This window comes from Pantherophis guttatus, chromosome 14 (assembly GCF_059756535.1).
Source record: "Pantherophis guttatus breed Tessera chromosome 14, ASM5975653v1, whole genome shotgun sequence".
Lineage (NCBI taxonomy): Eukaryota > Metazoa > Chordata > Lepidosauria > Squamata > Colubridae > Pantherophis > Pantherophis guttatus.
Window position 1 is genome coordinate 4,692,415 of NC_142076.1, and position 12,281 is coordinate 4,704,695.

The 12,281-nt window shown below is 45.5% G+C and overlaps 1 protein-coding gene across 4 annotated transcripts in view; it reads left to right on the plus strand.

The window, feature by feature from the left end:
* Positions 1–12,281, plus strand: part of LMF1 (lipase maturation factor 1) — a 227,315-nt gene that overhangs the window by 209,525 nt on the left and 5,509 nt on the right. For all 4 annotated transcript variants that reach the window (XM_087878504.1, XM_087878506.1, XM_087878505.1 and 1 more), the window contains one exon: positions 5,946–6,058. In XM_087878504.1, the coding sequence (XP_087734630.1) occupies positions 5,946–6,058 (113 nt within the window). The remainder of the gene's footprint in view (positions 1–5,945; positions 6,059–12,281) is intronic.

The following is a 12,281-nucleotide window of genomic DNA, read 5'->3' on the forward strand; positions in this document are numbered from 1 at the left end:
TGGCACTTAAATTAGATTAGCGTCATTTCCCAAGGATCGTGATAAGATTTGTGATCTGATTCCCCTACCCAGGCTGCTCCGGAGAGACATTGTTTGAGCTGTTTAAGGGGCCCATCCAAACAATGCTATCCATCCCAGATGCTGAAGATCTGCCCAGGATAAAAATCTTGTGACTGCAGAGAAAGATTGCAAGGGGTTTAGCTCCTTCTGCAACACATTCACTTGCCTGGCTAGCACAATAGAATAATGAGCAAAGTTAGAATTTTTCCTTTTTTTTTTTTGTATTGTATAGTTTCTCATGTTTCTCTAACTACTGTTTCTCCATTTATTGCATTTCTCTAAGTAGAGACTCTTCAGAGAGGGGAGAGCCTGTGGTCTGTGACAGAAAGCCACTTGAAGAGACTAGAAGCATTTGAAATATAGATTTACAGGCGCCTATTACATATAGCAATAGTAATAGCACTTAGACTTATATACTTCTTCACAGTGTTTTTGTAGCCCTCTCTAAATGGTTTACAGAGTCAGCCTTTTGCCCCCAACAATCTGGGCCCCCATTTTACCCACCTTGGAAAAATGGAAGGCTGAGTCAACCTTGAGCCTGGTGAGATTTGATCTGCCAAATTGCAGGCAGCCGGCAGTCAGCAGAAGTAGCCTGCAGTACTGCACTCTAACCACTGCGCCACCACGGCTCTTAAGTTGCAGTCTTTTCTTCTTCTTTTTTTTTAATTGGTTTTAAGTTGCAGTCTTTTCATTCTTCTTCTTTATTATTATTAATCTAATGGTCATTTTTCCAATACAGGTAGGACAATTGAAATGGGTTTATGACACAATAGAATCAATAAAAGAAAATAGAAAAAAAGCACAAGAATTAAAACGTAATTTAAAATGTCTAATGATTTCTAGGCTCCATTCAGTAGCATGGTCTGGGGTCTTTGGGGTATTGACAATGAATGATTGAACCCATCCGACTCTTCCCTGGTTCCTGAAGAGCAACCAAGAAGTATGGGAGAAGCCATTTCCATCCCTCTGTCTGTCTCACAACAGATTGCTTTCAGGAACTCTTCACTGCTTGATACGCAACAGTCCCTTCTGCTGGCAGCTCCTAGGAAAACTTCCTCTTTTGGGACGAGGGCCCAGATTTCCACTGGAAGCAGAAAAAGGAGGCCTTAAAGCCTGTCACGGTTGAATGAGGACTTTTTGAATATTGGCACATCGGAAGTTTTATACACTTGTGGATCCATCTGGATCACCCACTTCCAAAGAGCATTAGGGGGTGGGTGGGAAATGCCATTGCTTAATTTCTATACCAGAAGTGCTTTTAATTGTCTTTTGGGTAACATGCCATTACTTTGCAAAGAAAACATTTCCTAATTTATTATTAGCCAAACATAATAACCCTCTGCGTTTTTATTCTTTTCCAACTCAGCAGAATGTTGGAAAAAAATAATGTGAAGGGGCTTAGGAGTCTTATCGGCAAACGCTCCCAAAATTGAACAGAACAGGAGCCCATTGGAGGAGGGAAGGTGGGGGGAAGAAGTCAGCAGAAGAAAGGCAGAGTTTGAAAAAGGGAGCAGATCCTGGTTGAGGGCTACAGAGAAAAACTCTGAGCACCTCCATGGGAAGGATGGTTGGACAGGAGTACACAGAGTACAGCTATTTTGAAGGAATGCAGAATAAAAGAGTTGGAAGGGACCTTGGAGGTCTTTTAGTCCAACCCCCTGCTCAAGCAGGAGACCCTCTACCATTTCAGACAAATGGCTGTCCCATCTCTTCTTGAAAACGTCCAACAATGGTGCACCCACAACTTCTGGAGGCAAGTTGTTTCATTGGTTCATTGATCTCGCTGTATGGAAATTTCTCCATAGTTCTAGGCGGCTTCTCTCTTTGGTTAGTTCCACCAATTTATTGTTCTCAGTGAGGGGTCAGAGGTTGGAAATAATTTGAGCAGTTGGTCTCTGAAGGTCTTCTTGACCTTACTCTTTCATTCTATAAATCCTTCTTTATTTCCCTCCAAAATCCTTGTGGAGAGAGCATTGGAAAAAGGCTCCTCCAAATTTTCCTTCCTTGCTGGGCTTGAAGGGCCCTCGGTCTCAGCTCAATGTCAGGGTTCCAAGTTACACTCCCAACAAAAGAAAACTCCGAGGCTTGAGTTTCCTCAAAGTTACATTTTATAAGAGATGTCATATTGGCACATCTGGGAAAACCCGAATCTGAAAGTTTCCAGGTTTTCTCCACCCAAAGGAAAGTCCAAGTCCCTGCCCAGCACCCATATGTCCATCACATGGTCCAATAATCCACCGTCCAAACTGGAGACACCTCCCAGTCATCCGACTCCATGTGCCAGGGCAATGCGTCCTTGACTCTCTGAGAAAGGAATGTTATTTTGACTACATATCACCCATACTCCATGCAATCCCCCCCTTCCAGTTTCCCACAATAGAAAAATGTGACAGGCCTGAAGGCCCAATTGTAAAAAGTCCCAGGTCTGACACTTCCAGGTCTGACACTCAGGTCACTAATGTGGGAAAGGAACCAGGAGTCCACCCTGATATCAACATCAATTAACCAATGGATAATTGACCAGTGGAACTCCTTGTCTTCAGAAATTGTGTGTGCTCCATCACCGGAGGCTTTTAAGGAAAGACTGGACAGCCACTTGTCTGAAATGTATCAGGTCTTCTGCTCAAGCAGGGCATTGGAGTAGAAGACTTCCAAGGTCCCTTCTGTTATTCTATGTTCTGTGGTGTATCTCAGATAAGGTGCTGTTCTTTGATGTTCCCTTGTCAGAAGCTGAAGGGTCTTGGGACTGGGGTATCCTCTCCGGATGAGAACCATTCTGATGTCCTCTCAGCGTCCTTGTGTTCTGTTTTGTTTCCAACACCATCTGGGAGTTTCCATCCCAGTAGTTACAAGGATTTTTATTCCTAACATGTGGCACTTCAACAAGGAATAGTGCTGACTTCATAGCGTTTATTTGAGAGAACACGAGGAAAGTTGAATTACTCATTATGATGAATGTTTGAAGTAGCAAGAACTGGCCATAAAAGGCCTTTCAAAAATCTTCACCAAATTTATGGGCAGAGAAATTGGATAGAAAAACTTCTCCAAATTTCTCTGAGGGACGCAGATAGTCTCCAACCATTTCTCAAGGACAGAGCTCAACCTTAGCAGTGACAGTGGCCCTAGAAATTTACCTCAGGATTTCAAGAATGCATGGGAAAACCAGGGAGGTTACAGATAGCTGGAGAGAGACATGTGTCCACATGAAAGATCGGACAATAATGCAAACCTTTGCCGTTTTGTCACCCAGTATCAACAACAACCACATTCTGCCTCCGTGAGAATTTCTCTGAATTTCAATCCATCAATCAGTCAATCAATCAGAAAAGAACTGGAAGGGACCTTGGAGGTCTCCCAGTCCAACCCCCTGCTCAATTCTTTCTCAATTTCTCTTCTGCTTGGGAATAAATTCTGAAAGCAAGTTCTCTTTAAAAACCAATTGAGTAAATATTTACAAGCGCTTTGCTTATAAGCCAATCCCTCTGTAGCTGTGGCGAAAGCAACATTTGAAACGCACTCTTCAGGGTATTGGGAAAGGTGCCCAGATGCCACTCCAGAGGCTGGGCTTGAGTTTGACCGACACGGTCAACATTTCATTTTTCTCCTAGGACAGGGGACTGCAACCTTAAGCACTCAAAGAGCCATTTGGACCCGTTTTCCACAGGAAAAAAAAAAAACACCGGGAGCCACAAAACCTGGGTGGGCGTGGCCAACTCCATGTCACTCACTCCCACCCAGTCACATTACTCCCCTAGCCACGCCTACCTAGCCGGTTATTAGGGCAGAGAACCGATTGTTTTCTCCCTTCCTCTCTCTCCCTCTCTCTATCTCTCTATGTCTCTCTCTCCCACCCTCTCTATTCTCTCTCTCTGTCTCCCTCTCTATCTTCCCCTCTCCCCCTCTCTCTGTATATCTCTATCTCCCACCTCTCTCTCCCCCTTCTCTGTATCTCTTGGATTTCCAAGGCCAGGCGAGGAGTGACTGGGAGGGGAGGGCGAGGGGTGGGGCCAGCCAGTGATGGGACAGGGAGCCGCAGCAGAGGGGCCAAAGAGCCGCATGCGGCTCCGGAGGCATCGGTTGCTTACACTCGTCCTAGGAGATTAGATACAGTATATATATCACCGTATAGCCAAGGCTATGGTTTTCCCAGTTGCAATGTACAGCTGTGAAAGTGGGACCATAAGAAAGGCTGAGCGCCAAAGAACGGAAGCCTTTGAACTCTGGTGCTGGAGAAGACTCCTGCGAGTCCCTTGGACTCCAAGGCGATCCAACCGGTCAGTCCTAGAGGAGATCAACCCTGACTGCTCTTTAGAAGGCCAGATCCTGAAGAGGAAACTCAAATACTTTGGCCACCTAATGAGAAGGAAGGACTCACTGGAGAAGAGCCTAATGCTGGGAACAATGGAGGGCAAAAGAAGAAGGGGACGGCAGAGAATGAGGTGGCTGGATGGAGTCACTGAAACAGTCGGCGTGAGCTTAAATGGACTCCAGAGGATGGTAGAGAAGGACTTACAACCAATCCTTACAACACTATGACAACACTCTACTTGCCAAATCATAGCTCTGTTTTCAGTGTAGAACTGATACGAAGGAACACTGTTGCTCAACTCGGTTTATGTTGTAAAATTAACATTTTAATGCTTCTGAGGACACCAGGTAGGGAAGGTTTTTCTAGCTGACACATATGTTCTAACCTGTCTATAGGTAATCCTCAACTTACAACCGTTCATTTAGTGACCGTTCAAAGTTACAACGGCACTGAAAAAAGCAACTTATGACAGTTTCTCACACTTACGACCATTGCAGCATTCCCATGGCTACGCAATCAAAATTCAGATGCTTGGCAACTGACTCATATTTATGACTGGGGTCATATCCTGGGGTCCCTTTTGCGACCTTCTGACAAGCGAAGTCAATGGGGGAAGCCAGATTCCCTTAACAATCTGTTACTAACTTAACAACTGTGGCCAGAAAGATTGCAAAATGGGGCAAAATTCACTTAACAAACATCTCACTTAGCAACAGAAATGTTGGGGTCAATTGTGGTCATAAGGCGAGGACTACCTATAATCAATTTATAGCTCCCAACTGTTGTGGTCCGCCCACAGCCTGCGGAGCTGGCAGTGGAGTCGGACAGCGATGAGGCCGAGGAAGAACATGGACCAGTCCTGGAGGCTGGGGAAGGCCCAGATGAGGGCTCTGCGTCGGAGGCCGAGATGGGGCCAGGGCCATCGGGGAGTGATGTGCGGATTCCGGAGCCTCCAGAGGCTGACAGTAGAGAGGCAGAGGAACAGGAGGAGCCTGTTCCTAGTGCACGTATGAGAAGAGCTGCCAGAAGGCAGGAGCAGCTACAGCAAAGAGTACGACTCGGGAGTAGGGCCAAGAGATGATTGGCCCCTCCCGTAAGGCTTAAAAGACCAGCAACGGCTCTTGGGCTCTTTGTCGGAAAACAACGTTGAAAGACTTGTTCTTGTCTTGCTGCACTTATCTCTTGTCGGCGTCTTCTGCTTCTGAACTTTTGCCAAGAGAAGCCTTTGGCAGTTTGCCTAATTATCCCAAGGTCGGTGATAAACTGTGGAATGGTGTTTTGAAGAATTTGCTTTAATTTAGTTTGGACTACACTGAGAATGAGTTAATTCTCAGCTGTTCTAATAAAGTCTGTTTGTTTTCAAACTGTTTGTATTTAATATTAACTACTTGGACCTGGGTCACAACACCAATTCTAATAAACGCATGAAGGATGGGGGCTGTTTTCTGTATATATTAATACATTGCTTTCATCTTTTATTATTCAGACGCTTCCAGTTGACATGTTTGGCTTAAAATCCATTTCATTTGCATTGTTTCTCAAAATGTGTGTTTTCTCCCCTCTCTTTCTCCATAAGACCTATGAACAGAACGAATGGGTCATTCACTTAGCCGGGAAACTCTTGGCCAACGAGAAGGAAACTTTGTCTCTTCTGGCCTTCAACCCATTTGAGGACAAGGCACCACCCAAGTAAGTCCAATTTAAGGGACATCTTTTTTAAAAAAAAAACAAATAAATGTTTACTAAAAGTTTATTAATAAAGAGTAAAAGAAGCAAAAAAAAAAAAAATAAAGGAAAAAGCAAAAGTGTAGAAAGAAAGAATAAAAAGAAATGGAAAGAGAAGCTTCCAGTTTCCTTTGAAGCAAATATAAATAGATTTCTCTTATCTATGATTACAAAAAAGTTCATTCTTTTCTATTATTTTTCTTTTTCTAATCATGAAACCACAAAGCATAAGTGCATTTTTTCCCCATTTTGTGCAAAAAGAGCCTATAAGGGATTTCCAGTCAGCAATAAATATCTTTTTTTCCCGATCAAACAAGTCAATTCAGCCATTTCCGCAAATTCCATCATCCTGACCAACCCATTCCTCCATTGTGAGCCTTGTCAAACCTTTCCATATTTGAGCATATAATCGTGGCACTGCCGTTGCTATACGAAAAAAGAAAGTTTCATGACTTGTTTTTTAATTGTCTGTCCACTAATCCCAGAAGAAAAGGCTCTGGTTGTACTCAGTTGTACTTTAACCTTTAAAATCTTCAAAATTAATGTATGTGTTTGTATCCAAAATCTGGGTTGTTTTTTTTTTTAAATGTTCAACAAACAAAATCTCCCTTCATGCTGTTCACTTTTCCAACAAAAATTCAAAGTACTTCATTCATTCTAGACTCTCCTTGTTCAGCTTCCATCCATGATTCCTTGTCTGGCCTTCAGGTGCTTTGGAAAATAGCTTGACCCCCTCCTCTCTGTGGCAGCCTCTCAAACTTTAGAAGATGCTATCATTTATTTTTTTTTATTTGATTTATATGCCGCCCTTCTCCGGAGACTCAGGGCGGCTTACAATGCGCTAAGCAATAGCCTTCATACTTTTGTATATTTATACAAAATCATCTTATTGCCCCCACAAACTGGGTCCTCAATTTACCTACCTTAGAAAGGATGGAAGGCTGAGTCAACCTTGAGCCTGGTGAGATTCGAACTTGCAGTAATTGCAGGCAGCTGAATGTTAATAACAGGCTATTAGTTTGCTGCGCTATCATGTCTCCCCTGGTCCTTCTCTTCACTAGACTAGCCCTGCCCAGTTCCTGCTTTTCCTCTTTCCCTCACAGACACACATGCACACATGTTCCCACACCAAATGAAGACTTGCAAAGGAAGGATCACGTTTGCGGGACCGAATTTGTTCCCCAATACTTTTCCCTCTTGGGCCTGGCGTTTCATAAAGCTCGTGTGGGTTCTCTGACAGTTAATCTTGAGAAGAATTAAAGAGTTGGAGAGCAAAGTTGACTGGAATCCTTTGGACACTTAAAAATGAAATGAGATTGCGGTGTGGGTTATTGCTGCCGTGCAAGTGCAGTAAAACAGAAAATGAAAAGCAGATGACTGGCTCGCTTCTGTAAAAAGGAAAAAAGGTTAAAACATGAGGTCATGGGTGGGAGTAATCTAATTGAGTGTGAAACTTGACTTGGGCAAAGGGACATTTGCAAAACATCCGGGCACAAAACTTTAGGTCTGGCTCAAGGTTTCATAAAGCATTTAGTCCTCATAAATCTTAAAAGACGCCTGGCTTGGGCTGCAAGAATTAATAAGCGATTTAGCCGCATGGTTGGTGTAAGCTTTTACTCAAGTGTGAAAGGACAATTAAATCTTCAGAAATCCTGGGCGCTCCATCATTGGGTGTTTTTAAGAAGAGACTAGAGAGTCACTTGTCTGAAATGATATAGGTTCTCCTGCTTGAGCAGGGGGCTAGACTAGAAGACCTCCAAGGTCCCTACCAGCTCCTATTCTATTCTATTCTGTTCTATTCTATTCTATTCTATTCTATTCTGTTCTATTCTTCTATTTTATTCTAATTCTATTTTATATTCTATATTCTATTCCAGTGATGGCTAACCTTTTTTTCCTCAGGTGCCAAAAGCGCACGTGTTTTTCCACACCCATAATGAAATGCCTCCCTGCATTCCCCACCCTGCCCCCTGCACATGCATGTGCAACCCCCCTGTGCTGCCCTTCCTGCCTGCGCAGGCGTCACGATCCCCCTCCCTGCACCCCATTTTGGGCCTAGCAGGCCTCCCTGAAGCCTCCAGGAAGGCGAAAATGGCCTCTGCAGGCCCTCCGGAGCCGGAAATGGCCCGTTTCCAGACTTCCGGTATTTTCGGGAGGCCCATTTTTCGCCCTCCGGAGGCTTTCCTGGAACCTCCAGGAGGGTGAAAACAGCCTTCCCCGGCCCTCTGGAAGCTTGGAACGGTCTGTTTTGGGACTTCCAGGAGGCCTGTTTTTCACCCTCCCAGAGCCTCCATGTGAGCCCTGTACTTACCTGGCATCCAAAACAGGCCACATGGAGACTCCTGGGAGGAGCGGGGTGGCATGGGCATGCATGCGCGTCTCCCACATATGCGGCTGAGACCCGAAAGTCAGCTGAACGGTGGGAGGCGTGCGCACATGCCAGGGGTGGCTTACTACTTACCTTTACTACCAGTTCACAATGTGAGTGCACACGGGATCGTCAATTATGATGTCTGGGCGGGTGAGCGGAGCCTCCCGCCATTTTTACTACCGGTTTTAAAGAACTGGACAGAACCGGAAGCAACTGGCACATGCGTGTTGCAACCGACCTAGGGTGACGGCTTGCATGCCCACAGAAATGGCTCCGTGTGCCACCTGTGGCACACGTGCCATAGGTTACCATCACGGTTCTATTCTATTCTATTCTATTCTATTCTATTCTATTCTATCCTATCCTATTCTATCCTATTCTATTTTTCAACTAGGAAAAAAAACCCAGGTTGGCTTCTCACCCCACCATTGCCAAATGTAGCTTGCAGTGCAGCAGTGTCTGTTCCCAGGCCTTGGAGGAATTGTCTAAGGCAGCGGCCCCAACCTTTGGGCACCAGGGACCAATTACACGGAGAGAGTTTTTTCTGCGCACTGGAGGGGATGTGCTTTCGCACGCTGCCTGCATCCCACGGATGGGGCTTCGCTTGTTTGCATGGCCCGGTTTCTGGCATGCCACAGCCCACTGCCAGTCCATGGACCAGGGGTTGGGGACCCCTGGTCTAAGGGGGCCCTTCACTTGGAAGTCTTCCATGCCCATTTGGTTGAGATGTGTGTCAGGGTTCTGAGTAATGCATGCAAAGAATTGAGGCATGTCAATTCTCAAGACGGCTCTTGATATTGAAATTGCTGCCTACGGGAAACTCCTTGAGGGTTGTTGTGACCAAGGCCCAAGTAGTGATTACCAAACACAATTCAGTCCACAACAAACTTATTTTATTAAAACAGCTGAGAATGAATTCATTCTCAGCTTAGTCCAAAACAAAATTCTTAATAACTAATCCATCAGCCTTATCACCAACCTTTGATGTCTTTGGCAGCCTGCCGAAGGCTTTTTTTTTTTTTTTAATTTGATTTATATGCCGCCCTTCTCCGAAGACTCAGGGCGGCTTACAATGTGCTCAGCAATAGCCTTCATCCTTTTGTATATTTATACAAAGTCAGCTTATTGCCCCCACAAACTGGGTCCTCATTTCACCTACCTTAGAAAGGATGGAAGGCTGAGTCAACCTTGAGCCTTGGCGAGATTCGAACCCTGCAGTAATTGCAGGCAGCTGGTCTTAATAAGCTTAATAACAGGGTGCCTTAAACCCCTGTACTACCAAGGCTCTCCACCTCTGCTTCTGCCATTTTCTTGGCAGAAATCCCACAAAGACCCCACAAAGTTCAAGAGACACTGACAAATAGCACTGGAATCAACGTTGCTTTTCTACAAAGAACCCAACGACTCGTTGCTGCTCTTTTAAGCCTTAAGGGAGGGGCCAATCATCTCTTGGCCCTACTCCCGAGTTGTCCCTTTTGCTTTAGCTGCTCTTGCCTTCTGGCAGCTCTGCGCATGCGTGCACTAGGAACAGGCTCCTCCTGTTCCTCTGCCTCTTCTGTCCGCCTCTGGAGGCTCCGGAGTCCGTGCATCGCTCCCAGATGGCCCTGGCCTCATCTCTGCCTCCAAGGCAGAGCCCTCATCCGGGCCTTCCCCTGACTCCAGGACTGGCCCATGTTCTTCCTCAGCCTCCTCACTGTCAGACTCCGCTGCCAGCTCCGCAGGCTGCTGGCGGACCACAACAAGGATGAAGAAACAAGATTCAGTGCCGTTTCTGGAAGCTCCACCATGAAATCCATGGCAATCTCTTCCCATGGACCGGTTGGGTCGGCTACTTGTTGGAGGAGTCTCTTTTTCATAGTAGCACAAACTGCACAACTTTTGACGTTGCTTCTTCACAAATCCTTCTTCATCCTCAACTAAATAACTCAGGGTTCTTGGAAGCCACCATTTTCCTAGCATGGCATGTGAAGGCCACTATGTTAAATCAGGATATGGATTATTGGGCTTCATGCGGGGCCCCCCCATGCTTTGCAAACTCCCATTTAGAGGACCAGTTTGGTCTAGTGGTTCAGGCCTCAGACTACTAGAAACAGGAGACTGGGAGTTCTAGTTCCTCTTGAGGCATCACACCCAGTTAGGTGACCTTGGGCCAGCCGCTTTCTCTCAGCCCTAGGAGATGGCGACAAAGCACTTCTGAAATCTTGCCAAGAACATTGCAGGAACTTGTCCAGGCAGCTGCAAGAGTCAAAGAACCGATTCTAACACACGGAAAAAGAGATGCTGCCTCGTTTCGGGTTTAGCATGTTGTATGTGTCACCAACTACAAATTGCCTTGTGCAGCTTGATCCTTCTTGACAATGGCAGAGGCTTCCTAGCAGGGGTGAAATCTATTTACCTTCCCTACCGGTTCGGAAGTGCATGTGCCGCGCACGTCACATGAGTGCCCAAACCCACTGCGCATGTGCAAATCCTTCTGTGCATGCGCAGAGGGTAAAAAACAGGTTACTTCCTCGTTAAAACCAGGAAGTAACGATGACCGGGCAGGTGGGTGGAGCACCGTGCTGTCGTCGCTTCCGGTTCTCCGAACCGATCCGAACTGGCAGCATTTCACCCCTGCTTCCTTGGCTCACACTCCCTCTCCTACTGTTATTTCATCATAAAAGTCCCAACTCGTAGGGAAACATTTTACCCACCCTGCTTGTCTCCCAATCCTTCCGTGTCTGTGTGTGTCTGTGTGTGTGCGTGCATGCTTGCCTTTTCCCTCCAAAAACATCCCAACTGTTCCAGAGAGAGAGAGAGAGAGACAGCTGCCTGCCTCCACCACCGTTTTCACCTGTCTGGAAGGTTTAGCCTCCAGCCACAACAGCTTAGAGATGTTGCCTCTTTGCAAGCCTTCCCAGTTGGAAGATGTCACTGTGGGCTGACGCCTGGGGGCAGGGGGCATCTTTGCAGTGCAGCTGTCCCAGCCTGGAGGAGGAAGCGCGGGAATGTCCAGGCTGAGAGAATAGACGGTTTTGGCAGCGAGAAAGCGAACCTGCTCCTCCATGACAGAAAGGATTCAGGAGGCTGCAAAAGCAGGCTCCATGGGGAACGATACCTTTCCTTTCCCTTTCCCTTTCCCTTTTCCTTCTCCCTTTTTTCTTTTCCTTTTCCTTCTTTTCCTTTTCCTTTTCCTTCTTTTTCTTTTTCTTTTCCTTCTTTTCCTTTTCCTTTTCTTTTCCTTTTCCTTTTCCTTTTCCTTTTTCTTTTCCTTCTTTTCCTTTTCCTTCTCCTTCTCCTTCTCCCTTTTTTCCTTTTCCTTTTCCTTCTTTTCCTTTTCCTTTTCCTTCTTTTTCTTTTCCTTTTCCTTCTTTTCCTTTTCCTTTTCCTTCTTTTCCTTTTCCTTTTCCTTTTCCTTTTTCTTTTCCTTCTTTTCCTTTTCCTTCTCCTTCTCCTTCTCCCTTTTTTCTTTTCCTTTTCCTTTTCCTTCTTTTCCTTTTCCTTTTCCTTTTCCTTTTCCTTTTCCTTTTCCTTCTTTTCCTTTTCCTTCTCCTTCTCCCTTTTTTCCTTTTCCTTTTCCTTCTTTTCCTTCTCCTTTTCCTTCTTTTCCTTTTTCTTTTCCTTCTTTTCCTTTTCCTTCTTTTCCTTTTCCTTTTTCTTTTTCTTTTCCTTCTTTTCCTTTTCCTTCTCCTTCTCCTTCTCCCTTTTTTCCTTTTCCTTTTCCTCCTTCTCCTCCTTCTTCTTCCAGATACAGATTAACAGTTGGAAGGGACCTTGCTGGTCATCTAGTTCAACCCCCTGCCCAAGCAGGAGACCCTACATCTGCCTGTACCTAGG